Source organism: Podarcis liolepis (genome assembly GCF_965112155.1).
Source record: "Podarcis liolepis genome assembly, chromosome: 13".
Taxonomy (NCBI): domain Eukaryota; kingdom Metazoa; phylum Chordata; class Lepidosauria; order Squamata; family Lacertidae; genus Podarcis; species Podarcis liolepis.
The window spans coordinates 28,174,066-28,194,262 of NC_139573.1; the positions used below are offsets into that span (position 1 = coordinate 28,174,066).

The 20,197-nt window shown below is 43.8% G+C and overlaps 1 protein-coding gene across 2 annotated transcripts in view; it reads right to left on the minus strand.

The window, feature by feature from the left end:
* The window catches only part of SLC4A1 (solute carrier family 4 member 1 (Diego blood group)), a 46,659-nt gene extending 28,016 nt beyond the window's left edge, over positions 1-18,643 (minus strand). Inside the window, exons 1-3 of one of the 2 annotated variants that reach the window (XM_083471633.1) lie at positions 17,934-18,643; positions 12,176-12,283; positions 11,872-11,965 (exon numbers count right to left, since the gene is read on the minus strand). In XM_083471633.1, coding sequence (XP_083327759.1) covers positions 11,872-11,965; positions 12,176-12,193 — 112 coding nt within the window. In that variant the 5' untranslated portion in view covers positions 12,194-12,283; positions 17,934-18,643. Of the gene's footprint in view, positions 1-8,134; positions 8,304-11,871; positions 11,966-12,175; positions 12,284-17,933 lie in introns of those variants that run through there. The other variant, XM_083471632.1, reaches the window with a different exon arrangement.
* Positions 18,644-20,197: the final 1,554 nt, after the last annotated feature.

Genomic DNA, 20,197 nt, shown 5'->3' on the forward strand with positions numbered 1-20,197 from the left:
TTTGAATCGATGGTGTGCACTAGAGACAAGAGTTTCTAGAGGCCAGGTGGAAGTGGCTGATACATCAAGAATAGCCATTCTAGTTCACAAGTACCAAAAGGTAAAATGTATCCCCAGTGGGAAAGATATAGCTCTGTGGCAGAGCATCTGATTGCAGGCAGGAAGTTCCAAGTTTGAGCCTCAGTATCTCCAGGTAGGCCTGAAAACCTGGAGAGCTGCTGACAGGCAGTGTAGTGACTTAATATCAGGGTCATGGGTTCGAGTTCCACATTGGGTAAAAGATTCCTGCAGTGCAGGGGGTGGGACTCGATGACCCTTTTGGTCCCTTCCAACTCTACAGTTCCACGATTCCATAAAACAGACAGTACTGAGCTAAATGGCAGCTTCCAAATGTTCAATCTCTTCAAAAAGGCAAAGACAGGGACAAAGTAGGGAACAGTTTTTGTGCCCCTGACAGGTACCAGAAAAACAAGACAATTGGTGCAAACCCACTTTCTCGGAGTTCTCTTGCAATTTTTCACAGCTCCTTCTTTCTATTTCCACTTCCCCTAATTCAAAGATTTGTCCAGCTGTTGTAAAGCCAACAGAATAGGCTTTTGAAATCCCACTGTTTTCTTTTCTTCCTTCCATTATCAGAAGTCAGGACCTTCATTTCAACTGAGCGTAAAAGATAAGAGAGGTATTGTCCTCCTGCTGTCAATTTCTGGAAGTTGGTGCTCTCTATATATTGACTGCTGCAACTGATCATTGAGAAAGGTTCTAAAGGGGGTTGCAGGATGCTGGGTTTGACCTGAAACTTCAGGATTTTAGCATCATTTTCCGAGTCTCAAAAAAATTGTAAAACCGCAGGGTGAGAAGCCAAAATAAAGGCAGCAGGTAATTGCATAAAAGCTGCAGTGTTTCTGTTTAGCCCTATGTCCACCAGGCTGTGAGATATCAGGCACAGACCGGCTCTCCAGTCTGGCCCCAAACAGGCACCACTAGGCTCTGCTTCTATCTCATAAGGTTCCACTTTCTGATCTTCCAGGCGCTATCCAGGCAATCCTGCATTTCAGGATTGGAGACCAAACAGCAGCCCTTGTTTCTGACAATCTCTGTCATCCTTTGAGTGGGCAAAAGGATCCATTGTTTGGGGCTTCCATGCAGAGTAGAGTGTGGGAGGCAAGGAAAAGGGTGCCCCCAACCCCATGGCAGCTCTGACTTACGTATTTTAACATTTAGCACCTTAAAATGACACTACACCAAGAACACAATGTACATCTAAATTATGCAGAACTCAAAAAAGGGCTCCGAACCAAACTTTGGTGATTTGATGTGTATAAAAGCATGGAAGAGTGTCAGCAATTTAATAATAATAAAGTATTTGGCATGCATAGATCGCTTTTGAGCTGCAGAGATCCTGATTCATAGTTTACTCTCTTAGCCATTAAACGACATCACCTCTTTATTTATTCACAACTTGGGCAAGTAGCAGAATTCTGGATGGCATGCTAAATGACTTTCACCACCAAAAGGCAGTGAATACCTTATCTTAAATTGATCCCTTATGATAAGTCGGAGCAGCCAGCATTTCCTGCCATGGTCATCCCATTTAGCATAAAGAAATAGCATATATATAATTAATATTTTGAAAATTGGCATATTAACTCCATGGATTTCGCCATTTGCTTAATGAATTGGCATTCCGATTATTAAAACATAGATTAGTATGTTGCATGAGCCAAAAATAATATGTTGCGTCAGCTATCAGCTACTAGACATTGGAAGAAAATGACAGGAAAGGCCATACCTTGTTAGTGAGATTCCAAAGCAGCCTTCCTCCACCTGGTGACCTCCAGGTGTTTAGACTTCCAACTCCCATCAGCCCTCACTGGCAGAGCTAATGGCAAGAGATGAAGGGAGTTGTAGTCTAAAACATTTGGAGGGCACCGGGTTGGGGAAGTCGGCTCCAGGCCTGTTAGAATAGACTGCTGGGTTCAGTGGATCCTTGATCTGAAGCAGGGGTCAGCAAACTTTTTCCACTGTCCCTCAGATCTTGTGGGGGGTCGGACAATATTTTGAAAAAAAATATGAACGAATTCCTATGCCCCACAAATAACCCAGAGATGCATTTTAAATAAAAGGACACATTCTACACATGTAAAAACACACTGATTCCCGGACCGTCCGCAGGCCGGATTTAGAAGGCAATTGGGCCAGATCTGGCCCCTGGGCCTTAGCCTGCCTACCCATGGTCTGAAGCAACAAAGCAATTACAATCGTACCTCAGAAGTTGAACGGAATCCATTCCAGAAAACTGTTTGACTTCCAAAACGTTCAGCAACCACGGCACAGCTTCCGATTGGCTGCAGGAAGCTCCTGCAGCCAATCGGAAGCCACAGAAGTAGCGGCGGACTTCCGAGGTACGACTGTATTGCATTCCAAAGTCTGCCCCTGTTCATTGCACCAAGTGCATAATCAGATGTCACAGAGCTATGTTTTCAAATGTGGGGATGATTTCAAGCAAAAAAGTGTGCTCTCTCTCTCTCTCTGTGTGTGTGTGTGTGTTTGTGTGTAAGAGAGCAAAACAGAGAAATGGCAAAGCCATGAAGAGTTCAACACCTCCATGCACAATTTCTTCATTTTCAATGGCTTCCACATCACGCTTTGGTAGTGACTTGTGTTTCAAGACACAGACCTGCCACTGTCACATTTAGTTCCACACAAAGTTGGGACCAGCCAGTTCCAAGCTTCCCCATAGATCCAGACTATGGTGTGTGCCACAATCACAGAGGAGTTTGCATCAGTGGATGGTTCCCATGAGACAACAACAGGAGCCTCAAACAAGCAAGCCAAGCCACTTGCAAGGGAAAACAATCAAACAAGAAAACCCCAGTGAGCGTCACCACCAGCCACTCTGATCTCTCAAATACCATCCTGATGCCTAATACAGTTACCATTCAGGCTCTGAGGTTTAAGCAAAATCAACTTCTCCGAAGGGAAAGTATATTGGAATTTAAGTGCAGCCTTCCCTCCCCAGAACCCTACCTGACTAAGAGTCTGGAACTGGTTTTTCATTGTTGTATGTCAACTGCAATGTACAAATAGGCTGTGAATTCCCTACAAAAAAACCCACACTCTTCAGGATTACACTACAAATTGTCAGTACCAAATATATTCCTCGCTGTTCAAGAAAGAATGTTGCCCTCTTTGCGAATCGCAAATTGTGATGGTATCTCTATGACAAATTTCCCCCGTTCTGCCCACCACAGTGAAGATTCAAACAGGGGAGACTGATAACTCTGTATGTGCAACCCTGGTCTTAGCTGATGGCAAGGTTTTGCTCCAGCTCTCCTTTCAATGCCACAGCCCATTAAGCGTAGGATATAAGAATAGATTAAACGTAGGGTATAAGAATAGATTACATTGTCCCTGCGTTGGTGCAGAGTGCATTTATTTCAGCATGTTCCCCTGTGGAAAGTCTCTATGGATCAGGGGAAACAGCTTCCAGATGAAAGGTTGGCACTTCCAACATGGGAACAACCACCTCCACATTCAAGACCAAGAGTGATGGTGCTGGTCCCCAGTGCTAGTCCCTTCAAACAATTCTGATTCTTTTCAGAAAGCCCTCACAACCCACATCCAAAGTTTCTTGCACACATGTTCAACTTCTTCCACACAAAAATGCATTTAAAAGGTAATCTCTGGCCATGGTACTGATCCTACCGCCATGCACACTGCCCCCACCAGCTTTATCCCACATACCCTAAAAAGCAGGCACAGTCCACCGTCCGGCATCCAAAAGAAAAGAGCTCCTGGAGTTTTGGCTCTATAAACCCCCCTTTTGGCAACAGAGCAGGACACCTGGGCCCCACCCTCAAATTCCTGTCACAAGTGGTTTTTGTGTTCATAGTAAATTGAAAGCCACTCTAACTTTGCTGACAGTAAATAAAGGGGGCCTTGGGCTCCTATCTAGGTGAGGGGACCAGCCTAGAGGCTTTCAAGAGGTTGAGTTGTAAGAAGTGCTTCATTACCAAGCCATGACAAGCCCTTCAAGTTCACTGTTAAGCCAGGACACTTTATTAATCACCAGGTGAAGTTCCCTGCTGGGTAAGGTCTTGGTATATAAGAGGAGCAGAGCTGCAGCAGACAGCACTGAGCAATAAGATAAAGCAAGTAATACAGTGGTACCTCGGGTTACATACGCTTCAGGTTACAGACGCTTCAGGTTACAGACTCCGCTAACCCAGAAACAGTACCTCGGGTTAAGAACTTTGCTTCAGGATGAGAACAGAAATCGTGCTCCAGCAGCGCGGCGGCAGCAGGAGGCCCCATTAGCTAAAGTGGTCTTCAGATTAAGAACAGTTTCAGGTTAAGTACGGACCTCCAGAATGAAGTAAGTACTTAACCTGAGATACCACTGTAGTAAGATGCAGGATAAAATAGAAAGAATAAAAGTAGGCAAATGGGAAAGTGGGTGCAGTAGAATTCAGCACAACATCTAGGGATGGGTGAATCTATTTCCCCCCATCTTAAATTCAGTTCTTCACATTCCCACATCACTTTGTGATTTTTTTTAAAAAAGTATTCATGAAAATTCACCAGTATTTTAGTGTGCATTTCTCCTAATATACACATTTTTGCATGCAATCTTCGCTAGTATAAATCATTTTTGCATGTTGTTTTCACTGATATATTCATCTACATGTACACATTGCTGGGCTGGAGAACTGCATTGCAACATTCAGAGAAAGGCAAGTTTTCAAGGGTGGCTGGGTTTCTGTTCACACATTGCTTTGGTAAATGCCTGTAAGGTATGTTAGCCTTTCTGTGTGAACTGGATTTATCCCCCGTCCCTTATAGGGTTCCCATCTTCTTTAATTGTTACTGTGCTGAAACTGTGTCTGTTCCAAACTTTGGAGATTGCACTGCACAAGCAGAGAAATTTGCATACGGGGTGCAGAATTGAGATCCGCAAGAACCTCAGCTTTCTTCCTTTCTTGCCTTCCATCTGCAAGTCTCTGGTCCTTAAAATTACAAAGTATGGCTTGAAAGTGCCAGGGTGATGTCTAGCAACTTCTCAGAAAGCTCAGTTGTGGAGAGGGAACTGAGCAGGACCTCTAGGGGGGCAGGCTTCACTCAGGTGTGTAGCAAGAAATGTTGTGGCAAGGGAGCCTAAGGCTGCCTGTGTGTGTGTGTGTGTGTGTGTGTGTGTGTGTGTGTGTGTAAATAATTGCATAGCAGCTAGAATCAAATTATAGACAACATAAAATTAATTAAAATTCAATAATATTTAATTTAATCTTACAAAAGTTAGAAACAAGTGTCTGGCATTTACCAGTCATTGAGTGCCTTTGGAGAAGTAGGGGAACTTGCGTTGAGCAAGCTGAAATCCTTGCGTTAGTGGATGGATACCACCTACTGCCTTAAACACATCCAACCATCATCTTTTGCTGCCTCCTGTGTCTGGTCTGGAGCTCCTTTCCAAACCACTACCTCCCTCCCACTTCAAATCCTGCCTCAAATCTCCTTAGATCTTTGATTTATCCCCCTTAGTCTTCATCCTGAACTGAAACTTCACTTTGTGTAACTGCGTTTGGACATATCTATTACATCCACCATCCTTATTTCCATTGTTCAAAAAGAATTTCTCAGTTCGTTGTGGCAGCCGGCTGCACTTTGGGTCATGTTCACCCTGCAAACCTCCATTTGCACACTGATGGTGCTAAAAAAAATTATGATGTTGAGAATGATGGAGTCAGGCAACTGCCTATACTGAAACAGTGTTAAATGGTTCTTCATATTGCTCACATTCATCCGTTCCCTCACACACGCATACACACCAATAACCCAAAGAGCTGCTTTTAACCAACTGTAAACAGAAACAGCTCGCACTCAATGGCTTCTGTCTTCATTTCAAACAAAATCTTTATTTATCATCAATAGCAGAAGCATTCAAGGAGAAGCTGAAAGCAAACATCCTTGTGGGTTACTGATTGCCTGATAAGGAGAAAAAACTCACAGAGCAAAATGTAAGGTGGCTGCTGTCCGGTATGGACCAGCTTCCACAGGACGAGAAGCAGAGGTCATAGTCCCAGTCGTAAAGCATCTCAGGTAACCTTTAGCCCAGATTGGCTCCCAGCCCAGCCTTCTGATTGGCTGGGGAGTGGTCCTATATCACATAAGGGCAACCTGCACACCATAATGTGGCCCTTGGCTGACTTCTATGTAGCCCACAGTTCCCCTCCCCAGGTCTTTGGCACTGATCACTGATCAACACTTGATCAAAAATTGGTGTGTACACTCCTCAGCTATTCCTTGCACCAATGAGATAGCCGGTGGGGGAGGCAAGGGGTGGGATTACTGCAACACCACTGTTCACCTTTCCTCAGGTGATTGGTGCTGGATACATCCAAGGACTCCAGTGATTGGCTTGCTCCTCAGCTGTTCCCAGTGCCAATCCGCTAGGCCTATTTACCTCTCCAAGGTTCAGAAAGCCTCAGTCTGAAACATTTTGCCAGTGACCTTGAGAGGGCATGATTCTGAACAGAGACACAAGAGAACAGGGAGGAGTGTTTAGCTGCATAGGTCTGTAGATCTTTATCCAGCAGGCAAACCTACGCCATATTGCCCTGCTCTTCCCCTTGTGGGATTCCTGATGTTTTTCAGTTATTTCCCCCATATACTTCTGTAACTGTGGGGAAAGGAAGTCAGGAGGTGGGGGGTCACCATTTGGATTGGAAAAGTGGCTAGTGGTGAAAATGTTAAATCTCTTTCGCTAATGTTCCTTCATTCTCCCAATGCCACTGTTTTTGTAAAAAAACAAAAAGCACTCATCACGGCTTTCTTTCACACCTTCACATGTGATGTTTAATTTCTTTCTCTCTCTCTCTCTCTCTCTCTCTCTATATATATATATATATATGCAAGTTTCTAGCTGTCACAGCTGCAAAGATAGGTTTCAAATCATATTGGCAATGCCTGCAGAAATAACAGAAGCCAGAAGGGAACTTATAAGTACTTCTGTAACGTGCATAGGTCTGCACTCATTTCCATAAATTATTTGCATGGTGCACTCAGACTGCAGAATTCTTTTAAAACTTTGGTGTGGATTTTTGACTGTTTTTTTTTTTTAAAGCGTTCTTTACAATTATCTATGAGGCTAATTACCCAGGAATTTTGCACTCTACCCCCCTCACAATTCATTTCTGAAGATGCCACCTTAATTGTTTTGGACAGTTATACCAAACCTTTAGAGTCTTCAAAGCACTTCCCATACAATCCTTATGCTTAATTTTAATTGATGTTATGATGTATGTTCTATCCATATTGCTCACTGCTTAGATTGAAGCTACAGCATTCAACTGCACAGTATGTATGAAGAAGATAAGAAGGACCTGCTGGATCAGGCCAATCAGCCATTTAGTCCAGCATCCTGTTCTCACAGTGGCCAACTAGATGCCTGTGGGAAACCAGCGAGCCCAGGAACCCTCTCCCCTCCTGTGGTTCCCAGCAACTGGTATTCAGAAGTGTTACTGTGAAGTAAATTAGTATTATTACCCCCATAGTGCAGATAGGAAAGTGAGACCAAGGTCATACATCTTCCCCCAAAGAATCCTGGGAACTGTAGTTTGCTAAGGGTACTGGGAATTGTAGTTTTGTGAGGGGTGATCTACAGTTCCCAGGGTTCTTTGGGAGAAGCCACGTGCTTTCTTTTTTTCTTTTTATTAGTTTTTAACATATCATTTTCAACAGTCATTTAACGTAATTTCATATCTTATACAATTTTTAGACTTCCATCAATCACATCTGAAAATTTTTTCAGTCTTTTTCACTTAGTTTGCATTTCTTAATTTCACTGTTACTTTTAATTATCTTAACTAACAACTCTCTTCATAACCTTCCTTGCAATAGTTCTGTGAGGGGTGATCTACAGTTCCCAGGGTTCTTTGGGGGAAGCCACGTGCTTTCAATATATGGTACGGGTGTTACACAATGTTAGCTTGCCTAAGGTCACTTAGTATGAGTTAGTTCATGGCAGAGGCAGAATGTTTTTTGTTTTTTTAAAAAAGGGAAAACCTGGTTTTGCAGCTCAATCTTTTAGCCACTACACAGCATCATCACTGCGCTGAAAATGCCACTGCATGGCACTCACTTGGTCCATTGTCCTCACAGCTCTGAAAGTGTCCCGCCTTCCCTGAGGGGGATACCCTTTCCATCCTCCTTCTCCTACTCAGGTGATATGCTCTCCGGCGGTGACCAGGCCAGGAGGAACGACAGAAAGAGACACACACCATAAAGAGACGCTGGCAAGCGCTGACTTGGTGATCTGAAAGTACAGAAATGGGGGGGGTGGAGGTGGGAGGACAACATGGGCCCCTGGTTCCTTGACTAGGGTTTGTTTTGCGAAAATTCCTCCACTGTCACAGCCAGGTAACACTCTGAAATGCTTTGGCGTGAACTAAGGGGATGCAGACCTAGCAGGGTATGGGCAAAGTGTCATTAAGTCACGTTGAAGGTGATTCATAATCTGGTTGCTTTCTTTTAGCATCATGCCTAGGTTGAAGAGTGCCTGGCTTTGGAGCTGACCTGCCTGCCTTCTTGAGGAAGGGGTGAAGAGCTGTGCAGGGCAGCAATGAACTCTTACTCTAAATTCAGAAATGTCTGAAAGGAGCCAGTACACAAACTGCTCAGCTCAGTCCCCTAGAGAACACAGGCCACATCCATACCATACATTTAGCACCCTTAAGGAGTCCTGGGAACTGCAGTTGGTTAAGGTTGCTGGGAATTGTAGCCCCGTGAGGGTTAAACTACAGGCCCCTTATTTTGGGGGGGAAGCCAGTTGCTTCATAGAATCATACAGTTGCAGATAATCTAGTCCAACTCCCTCCAATGCAGGAATAGGCAGCTGTCCCATACGGGGAACGAACCTGCAACCTTGGTGTTATCCGCAGCATGCTCTAACCAACTGAGCTATCCAGGCTGACAATGTGCTTGAAACATATGATGAGGATGTGACTCTAGGAGAAGGAGAAAAGTGCTATCTTTCATTCTTTGTATCGCACACCATTCCTGTCCCAAGACAACAGGTTGAGGAATGGGAAAGCAGAGGATGCCAGAACTCAAGGCCATTGCTTGGAACACACAAACAGCAACCAGAAAATTGTAAGCAAGAGACATGGTCCAGCTCACAGGCACAACAACTATCTGTTCAACCCAGGCAGCACTGCCACTTACTACTAAAAGATTAGCATTGCGTTTTTTGTGACTCTTGTTTTGCATAGTGCTTCCCATCATTTATTGAACTTTCTTTCACAACAACTTTAAGAGAGAGAAGCTTTTGATACTGGTCATTAATATTAAAAGCCTGAGAACTGTATTTTGTTATGGGCTGTATTTTTATTAGTTCCCGGGATTCTTTGGGGGGGAGGCCATGACTGTCCAAAGCTATAAGAGTGCTTTGAATTTATTGTGTGGATGGGAGCAGAGGGATCTGAATGAAAACAAGGTCCTGACCATGCTTTGAAACCTTGGTATAAACTCTGTGATAGAAGAGTTTCTCTCTTCTGCATGGTCCCCATTCTGCCCTCTCCCACTGCAAGGAAAGAGGGATGTGAATAAGAACTAGGAATTAAGAAAGTGTGTAAGAACCCAAACACAAATAGCAAGCCTAACATGGCATGCAAAATGTGCTGGGTTTTATGTATTTTCATGTATGGTTGATCAGAATCACTTTATGACAAGGATACGGGTTTCCAGCGAATGCCATTGCCGCTGCCACAACCCAAATGCCACCACTGAATGCCATGCTAAGACGTATCAAGTTCAGGAATGCTCCTATCCCCATGGAGCATAAATCCAACAAAGACAACCTGTGGAACTGGGAATAGCGCACAGAAAGGCCCTCTATATATACCAAGTCAGATCATTGGTATTCTCTGGACTGGGACCCTGGCATGGAGCATAGGGGGACTTAACTCATTGTCCCTGCTGCAGTTTTCCAGGGAACCCTAGCTGACTGCCAACATCAAACCATTGGTCCACCCACATTGATTGGAAGTGGCTCTCCAAGGTTTCAAGAACTGGAGATTCCCAACCCTATCTGGAGGTGTCAGGAATTGAACCTGGAACCTTCTGCATGCAACATACATTCACTGCTACAGACCTCCCTCATCTCCCCGCCCCCTTGTGTCTGCCACCAGAGACAGCTGCCTCCCTCTGCCCAATTCTAGGGCCACCTCTGCTCATCTGACCCAAGGTTCTGTTTGCACTGGGAAGGAAGCTGCCGAGAACGAGTCAAGAAGGCGCATTTGGGGTGAATCTGCACTGGTTAGAGCAAGTGAAAATTAGAGGGGAGGGAAATGGCAGGGACTGAACAGCATTTTGCTCATTTCTTGGAGGTAGAGATGGGCTGCAGCAGATCTTTCAGAGTTTGGTTACAGGACCATTTAGGCAGTTAGTAACAAGAAACACAGGCGAGACGAGCCAAGAGATCCTATGCTTATCCACTGCTTCCACCTTGGGTCATTCTTCTTACAGCAAGTTCAGAGGTCAAACAGTAATTAGCAGTTGGTTCACCTGAAGTAGCATGCCTCCTTTGTCCCTTCTCACCCCCCCCACCCTGCCCCTTCTCAATGAAACACAATCTCCCCTCGACATCCATCTTTCTTTCAATCTAATATTACACATTAGATTGCTCACATGATTCTGCCTTTAAGAATTGCTCCTCTCATAGCTGGTGTCTGTGTCTTGGGGGAGGGAGGGGAACTGCTCTGGACTGGGACCCTGGCATGGAACATAGGGGGACTTAACTCATTGTCCCTGCTGCAGTTTTCCAGGGAATCCTTCCCATAATGATTTGCCTGCTGAGAAACCTCCCTGAGCATCTGCCGTGGAGACCTTGTGTGTCGCTGCAGAGGACACTGAAATCCAGTGCACATTCCACACTCCATTGATATAAGGAGCAAGGAACTGGCGAGGCAATTATACTCTAGCTCTGCCATTGTCCTGGGTGAATTAGCCATCCTCAGTTAGGGAGGGCTGAATTTGATCATTTCTCTTTCTCTAACTTTCTCCTTTTTCCAACATTAAATTCAATTTGCCACATTTCTGCACAGTTTGCAATTCCTCATGAATATTCACCAGCACCTTTGCACACATTTCTCCAAATACATTTTTTTATGCACTTTGGTGTAATGTGCACATTTTTGCAAGCAATTTTCTTAAACCTAATCCATTTGTGTACCTTATTTTCATTAATATATGTAATTTGATGCACACTTCCCCCCTCCCAATATGTGCATTTTTGCACATTGGAGAACTGCATCGCAAAATTCAGAGAAGTGTGAATTTCAAATGATGATGGTGTTTTTTTCTATTTGCACATTGTTTCACGAACAATGCATTAGGTAAGTTCACATGAAAAGATGAACTGAAGCAAATTTCTTTCCACAATTCCTAGCTAGGATTTACCCAAGACACTCCCTAGGTAACAAACTGTAGGGAAAGAGATGTGGTAGAAGCAAGCTCCTTTCCTGGAAAATTTGTCTTGTCTTTCATTACTGATCTCCTTATTGAGGAACTTCAATAAGCTTATGACAAAACTCCAAACATAGTTTGAAAACCCTAATACAATCTGAATTTCCTTCAATTTATTTAGATGTGAGGACACTGTAATTCAGCCCATGTGTTCCTTCCAAGCTGGAATGCCTGTCAAAGATGTTTGTGTTCGTATTTCCAGATTCCATCTAAGTCAGGCTTACTCAGGTACATCCTGAAACACTAAATTCTAGGTTGCTGTTTGCAAGGCTCCTGCAATGTGATTTCTCACTTCATTGCTTGGCCCGTGAACATCTTGTTTCTCTTCTTCTTCAAGGGATTTGGATTACTCACCGCTTTCGGTTGCAAGCGACATGTTGGAATGTTTCACTGCAGGGTCGTTGTATCCTTCAATATCAATTTCCCTCTGAATGTCAGCTTCATAGTCCTGGCACGGGAGGAGGGGGAAGAAAAAGGAATAATCATTTAAATGCTCTATAAAGCAGCTATCAAGTGTTCTAGATCACAAACCTCTGTGTTAGCCTAACAGGGGTAACCTGACATTCTTTGCACAAAGTTCAAGGCACTGGTCCTCATTTTTAAGCTTCATTCACAACATTCTTATAAAAGTGCAGTCTTTGTTTTTGTTTTTCCCCACCTGCGTCTGAGCTGTCATTCCCTTTGGGCTTCCGTTCACTCTTTCCGTGTACTTCTTGTTCTCTTCCTAACGCTCAGCCTGGAGGTAACATCCCCTGGTTGGCTGGATCTGCTGGAAATCCGAAAGGAAGATGAACAAGTTAGGAAGTTTAGGATCATGAACTGATAGATGTGGTTCTTTGTCCTAGAAGAGATAACTTAAGAGCAGATTGACTGCGCTGCTTTTTTCTTGGAAGAAAACAGAAGCCACCTTTGTCTATAGGGTACCTAGAGACTCCCATGGCAATCGCTACAAGTCCTTACAACCCCTCTGCCCTACAGTGAATATAACCAGCTGAATATAACCAACAGCAAACCATTTGAATCCTCTCTTTGGTTGCTTCAGATTTAGCCATTTCCTTTCTGCTTAATGCAGAAAGGCAAAGCGCAGAGGCTCTGTTGCCTTTAATTAAACATTTCCTGTTTGCAGGTTTATTCTATTTAGAATCCAGCCTCTCTGCTCTTGCTCCCATCACGCCCGCAGAATGCTGTTTTGTGGGGAGTTACACCTGGATCAGGCTGCTTCAGTTTAGCTGGCTGAGCCAGAATCATAGAAACATAGAGTTGGAAGGGACTCTGGGGATCATCTAGTCCAACCCCCTGCAATGCGGGAATATGTAGCTGTCCCTTATGGAGACCTGAGATGGAGGGGCAAGTTATGCCAGTGTGTGGATTTTCTCTGTCCTGAATCTACCACCAATCAGTTCAAACGAATAACCTCAAGCTGCTTATATTAGAATATATTTCTATTTTAATGTTTTAACATTGTTTTACTGTATATTTTTTATTATGGGAATTTATTTTAATATTTGTGTAGCTTGTTTTGAAACCAAACAATATATATATAAAAACCTTGCATGATCGGAGGAAGAGAAAAAAATATTCATATTCTTCTTATCAAGCATCATTTTATAATCTTCCATGGTGTCCCATTCAGTCATCTAAAAAGACCCAAATGCATCAACCTTTTCCCATAGAACATGTGATAATCAGGCCCTGATCATATTTGTTACACTTTTCTGCACCTTTTCCCAGTTCTATGATATCCTTTTTTTAGATGATTTGTTCAGAACTGTATATGGCATTTCAAGTGCAGCTGCGTGACAGATTTATACGAAGACATATTAATCTCAACAATGCTAGCAGGTTAATTTTCAGTCCCTTTAATCTCTAGCATGGGATTTGCCGCACACACCCCCATCACCGTACACTGAGTTGAAATACATTTTCTGAAGCACTAGGAGGCGCTGTTCAGCAAAAGTTGCTGAGTCAGGGGGGCTGCCGGCGCCTAGCATACTAAAGGAATTGTCTCTGCTTAGTCACCTAGCCAGAGAGTGCAAAAAGCTATTGCAAGAAACCAGTCTTTTCTTGATTCTGCACCCCCTTTGTGGTCCAATTTCCAATGGGGTAAAAGCAGGGGCTGTTCAGGGCCAAACTCATCTTCAGCATCTCAGCAAAGTCACTGTCTAGTAGAGCTAGCAGGCTGAGCTACGAACTAAGAAGTCTTTGGTTCAAAAATTGGGAAACCAATATTTTTCCAACTTTCAGTTCCGTTCTCTACATGAAAATTCAAGGGCATTTCCTTGAGCCCTTTATCTAATATACATTTTCATGTATGCAATTTTTGACTAAGATATTATTATAAATTAATCTTTAAAAAAATGATTTCCTGCCAACCCTTCACCACCCGATCAGGTTCAAGCAGTTTAAGAATACAATATTAAAAACTGTTTAAAACAGATCAGATGTATATACCTCAACCGAGGTAAAGAGATGTGTCTGCATAATGGCAGTGCCAGAAACACTATTTTTGGTGGTAGCAGGGGGGAGGGGGAATTCCACAACTTCTGGACTACCAATATATATATATATATATATGCAATTTCACCATAATATGATGCATTTTGCATATTATTTTAACTATATTAGTGAAATTCTGCACCTTCCTCTAATGTACATTCTTTGTTTGGAGAACAACATTCAGGGTGCAAATTTCAAAATGCAAGTTTCAAAGATGCATTTTCATTCACTATTGGTTTGGAAAGTGCAAGTTGGGTAGGTTTGCATAAAAACGCGGACGCTGATGTATTTCTCCTGATTGCTATTCAAACCTCAGGGACTTCTTATGCACCCTCAAGCCCTATTCGCCCTGCTGTACCAGCCAGTCTATGAGGAAGGCAAGATATAATTCAAAGCAGGGCTTAGACCCAGAACCTGGCTTCTCTTGCCAGGAGTTCAGCCCTGGAATCACACGAAGCAATTTACTGAGTGTCTCTGGGCATGTGCAAAATCCTTGGTCCCATTGAGAAACTGCAATCATATCTAAGCTTTGGCCCCACCCCTGCAAAATTGGCTTCCAGTTTAGAGGGTCCCTGTGGCTTCCACATCAACTTGAGCAACCACAGCTTTCATTTTAAGAAAAGAAGCTCTATAAGGAATGTTACCCTGGTGATGCAAATTATCAACTTCCTCCCCCCCCAAAACCCCCGGATAAATGCTAATCAATATGCACAAAGTGTTCCAGTCCACAATTTGAGCTTTTATGTAATACCTAATTTGGCTCTTTTTTTAAAAAAGAGCTTTGAGGGACTGCATATTAAGTTAATGGAGTTCTATGGTACCACACCTTAGATAAACTTTATCTTTTCCCTCCTGCGCAAGCTGGGCTGAGCTCCTTATGCACCAGCTGATGGAGCTGCAAGAGAAATGCTGCAATGGACTAAGCCCCCGAGGGATGCTGCTGCTGCAGAGACCCCTTCATTGGCAAGTGTACAAAGGGAAGACTGAACAGGTGAGATGCTTTATAGGCACACGGTCCCATTTAAATACAAAGCATTGAATGTGATGGCCCACAGAGTATTGCCCAGCTCTGTGAGTCAAGCAATTCTCCTGTTTGCCCTCCGCTTTCTAATTTCTAGATGGGTTGATGCTTAGACTCCCTTCCACCCCTCCTTACACTGCCAAATCCTCATACAGAAGACCACCCCACACCTCACTCCATTGGCAGGCTTTGCTTCTTCTACCTTCAGCTAAAGCCAGCATGAGCAAGCAACAGTTCCTTCCTTCAACAGTTCTCAAGCATGCCCATATGAAAGTTTTTCACCTCGTTACCCTCGGTCAGTGATGGCCAAACTTGGCCCTCCAGCTGTTTAGGGACTACAATTCCCATCACCCCTGACCACTGGTCCTGTTAGCTAGGGATGGTGGGAGTTGTAGTCTCAAAACAGATGGAGAGCCAAGTTTGTCCATCACTGCCCTCAGTCATCATGCCTCCATTTCCTTCTGCAATCTGGACTAATAGATGGTAAGAGATATCGAAAGCAGGAATAGCTCAGTGTTAGAGCATGCAGAAGGGCCTGGGATCATTTCCAAATGTCTCTAGGTAGGGCTGGGAACATTCCCATCTGAAATCCTGGCGCACCAATGCCAGCCAGTGTAGATCCGTTGGGGAAATGTTAGGCTTGGTGGAGGGGGGCAGATGCAGCCTTCTCTATTTGGCCCTCTAGAGTCAGCCAGCCTTTCTCAGCCTTGGGTCCTTAGACGGTGCTGGACTACAACTCCCACCATTCCTATCCAACGTGGCCAAAGGTCAGAGATGAAGGGAGTTGTAGCTCAAGAATATCTGGTGACCCAAGGTTGAGAAAAGCTGCTCTAGACTCTCCCCAGGCCACACCCACTCTTCAGTCACATGACTGGGGTGTGTCTTTGAACTCAGATAATGCATCTTGGTTGCCTGCATGGAGGACAGAGAGGGGTATGCAGAGAAACTTACATTTGTTGCTCCGCCCATGTTTGCCTCTGGCTCCACCCACCTTTGGCATGTGGCCCTTAGAAAGTTGCACAGAGAGGAAGGTGGCCCTCAGGCCGAAAATGGTTCCCCGCTGCTGGTGTAGGCAATACTGAACTACATGAACCAATGGTCCAATTCATCATCAGGCAGCTTCTTATGCTGGAGCTGTAATCTATGGCAGATATCTCCAACACATCTCTCGCCTACCTTTTATTTTTATTTTTTTTAAGAGATCCATGACTTCAGTCAGAATATGCCTATTGCTAAGCCTAGTCACTAGACAACTATGTCTCTATGGAACACCTATTATATGCAACAAGAGCACCAGGCAGTTCCTTTTCCATCATCTGATAAAAAGGTACTGTACAGCTGGTGAAGCTAAAAAGAGAAGCACAGCTAAAAAAGATCAGGCGTTGGAGCATGTTCCATGCAAATGTAGCTTTAGACACAGGCTAAAGCTGGGTTGCTGGAGGGACTACAACTCCCATCATTGCAGACCACTGACTGAGAGGCTCATGGGAGTTGGAGTCCAGTATCTATTACCACATGTTCTCTATCCATGATTTTAATGTCAGCTAGGGATGGAGAGGAATACATGGTGGTGCAGAGAAAGTGAAGAGACAAAAATCATCCAGCACCCCCAACACACACACCCCAAAATAGATCACAGAGTAATCCAATGGATTTGATAAGCATTAGGTTCAGGACACGCTAAAGGAAGCATTTCTTCCCACAACACCAGCGTCTTTAACTTCTGGAATGAATTCCAAAAACATTTGGAGATGACGACCATTTGCTTAGACAGGTTTTGCAAAAGGGAATATGAATTCACAGGGGATAAGTGTATCAATTATGAGAGTTGGTTGATTACAAACTTCCCAGAGTACTTTGGCCACAATGGATATATTCTGCCTCCTTTGTTGGAAGCTGGAGGCAGGGAAGGTGCTGTTGCACTAAGGTCTTGCTTTGGGGCTTCCCATAAATATCTGATTGGCCATTGTGAGAACAGGATGTTGGACTGGATGGGTCGTTGGACTTATTCAGCAGGGCTGTTTTTATGTTCTTAATCTAGCGGTCACTGTTCAGAGACAGGGGGTTGGAGTAACAGTCTGATCCTATTTGTGTCTCCTCAGAAATAAGCCCCATGGAGTACAGTGGGACTTACTCTGAGGTAGGCATGAATCTTAAACAGACCTTTGGTCAGATCCAGCAAGGCAATTTCATTATCCTCATAGGAAAGCATCAATGGAAAAGAGATGCTAACTTCTTACAAACTCCTTGTTTGTCCAAAAGTGACATTCATAGTTCTTAAACATTGACAACCTTCCATAAAGTATCCCAACATTTCATTACAGAAGGGTTTGTACACTGTAACCTCCACCCTCTCCTTTTGAAGACAAGAGCATTGAAAAGGATGCTGTCGACAGCTTGCAGACCCACACCAGAAACAAGGAGCTGCACATCGCAAAGAGGAAACCAACCAACTTTTGCAAGCACACAAAGCAGGTACCTTTCTTGGCAGGAAAAGAAAAAAAGCAGTAACCTGCAGCTACTTTCCTTAGAAAGAGAGAGAAGCAAAGGTGGGACATGCCTCAGAAGTCCAAGCAAAGACCAAACAGCTGGTGGAGAAAAATTGTTGGAGGCTCCTCAAACCTCCTTGAGATTTTTTTTTTTTGGGGGGGGGTATTTAGATTAAATGCTCTGAAGAAGGTATGGGGAACTACAGCTTCCATCAGTCACAGCAAGCATGGCCAACTGGGATTTTTTGTTGGCACCAAGCTTCTCAAAGGGTTCCTTTGCCCCTTCCAAGAGCAGCCTCTTCTCCCTCCTCTCACATTGCCCTCCCTTCCATGTCCTGCAATCTCCACCCTCAGCCCCCTCCATCCATAGGCTCCCCTGAAGAACCAACTTATTGTATAAGGTCACCTACCTGTATGCTTGCAGAGAGAGCTCGATGGAAAGGCAGAGAAGGTTCAAGCCAGGGGTCTTTCTGCTGCTCCGTGGAACCCCTCTCTCCTTAGCGGTTCCCTACAGCCTGCAACAGGCGGTAATGAGACGAGAGAGCTCTCCAGAGGAGCTTCAAAGTCCTGACTCATGGCTGCTGCTTTAATCTTGCGGTGCCACCTGGCATCAGGGGTGTTCCTGGTGGGTCTAGATGCATTTTTTTTCCGAAGGACCAGTAAACAACATTATCTGGAGTTACCATGAGGTGCAACCTCCCTGCTACCCATCCGTGCTCTTGAACTTTGCTGGCTCGCCCCTCCCATCTCACCAGGACTGGTCTCACCAACATTAGAAAGGTCCCGTAAGTTTCGAACGATTCCTAGCAAGGCCACCTCTTATTCCTCAATGAGCGTTTGGTCCTCCTGGGTCACGTTGCCTTCTCAGCTTCGCATCCTCGAGATAAACTTGTTTACAGATCTCAAGGGGAATTCCTCTGCTGGGGGTGGAGGGGTGGGGGAAGAAGGGGGAACCCTCACAAATATAGTCACTGGTGTTTTCCTTTTGGATTGATGTGGTTTTTTTCATTTTAAAAAAGTTTCTCGTGGGGATTCCCTCTTTTGGCTGGAGGCTGATGAGCACCGTTCACAGCTTTCAGCTGAAATGGCTGCTAGAAGAGGAAAGTAAAGATGAAAGCAAGGCAGGAACTGTATCTGTCTGGACCTTATTAACTTTGAATGAGTTCTCACGGGTACATTTTACCTACCTGTACTTGAAATAATCAGAAGCAGTGCTCTACTTATAAGCACATACAGGTTGCATGTATGTCTCACATATGCAAGGCCTCAACTCTCTGGCAAAGCTTCAATTAAATATAGAAGCACATATCGGTAACCAAAGCACAGGTCCTGGGGAAAAAGTAAAGCTCCATATATTAGAATGGTTTAATCAAGTTCTATGTAAATGGCCACAGTTCTGAATATTTTAGTGCACTTAGGGATGCTTGACGAATTCGAGTTAACAGTGCAAACTTGATCTGTGCCTCCCAGACCAATGCAATTATCCTTCAGACATTACAGTCTCAGGTATGAGCTTAAAAAGAACAGAAAAAAGTTTGTTTGTTTTTTCAATAATTTTCATTCAGTGGCTACCAAAGCATTCACAACCATCAGACGGCAGTGATGCTATAATAAAACATTACAACAAAACACCAGCAGAAAGTGTTTGAAAACCATAAGTTTTCAGCTGTTGAAGGTGCTGAAGTACTGTGATTGGTGGCTAGCGAATGCTTGGGTGAAAAGGGGATCCTCTGATGGGTAGTAAAAGCACTCAGCTGTTGGTGCCGGCCTAATCTCTGAAGTGAAGCTCCTCCATAGGGTAGGTGTCACCACAAAGAAGGCCCATCGCCACGTAGCTAACAAGATGGACTTCTGGTGTCCATGACACAATCAACAAGGCTTTCCCCACAGATCCCAGTTAATTAATTAAATGTATTTTGTGATGGAATATATATACTATTTGAATAGTATTTTGTGCAAAATATTATGCAAGGTTTTTTTACACAAAAAAAGTTTGCAGACCAATGTGAAAATGAGATGAAAGGGATTTATGTATGAAATCATAGAATTGTAAAGTCTGTAAGGCCCCATTGCTGAGATGACTATGTTAAGAACCATGTGAGGGCAGCAACAAAGAGGGAGAAAAGTGGGGTGACCAGATTAGGGAAGGGAGCACCTCACCCGGAGTCCACTCGCACCTGGCAGCACCTCAGCTGTCACGAGCCTCCTGTGCCTTGCAAAGGATTCTGGTAAATGTTCTTGGAAGCATGGTTCATTCAAGAAGGGAGTGGTCTGTGCTGTCCTGTAGAGTCTCACACTCATCACATCCCTGTGCCTGCACATGTTGTTGTTGTTGTTGTCAAATCTGTTATCCATCCTTCACCAGCAGGTCCCAGCACAGGTTACAGTTTAAAATCCAGAACTATAAACAGTTAAAGCAGATTAAAGTCACAGGAATCATTACCATTATCATCATTTTATTATTTTATTTTATTTTATTTTATTTTATTTTATTTTATTTTATTTTATTTTATTTTATTTATTTTATTTTTTACATGCTGCCCATCTGAGTGGGTTGCCCCAGTAACTCTGGGTGGCTTCCAAGAGATATAAAAACTTAATAAAACATCAAACATTTAAAACTTCCCTGTACAGGAGTGCCTTGAGATGTCTTCTAAAATTGTATAGCTCTTTG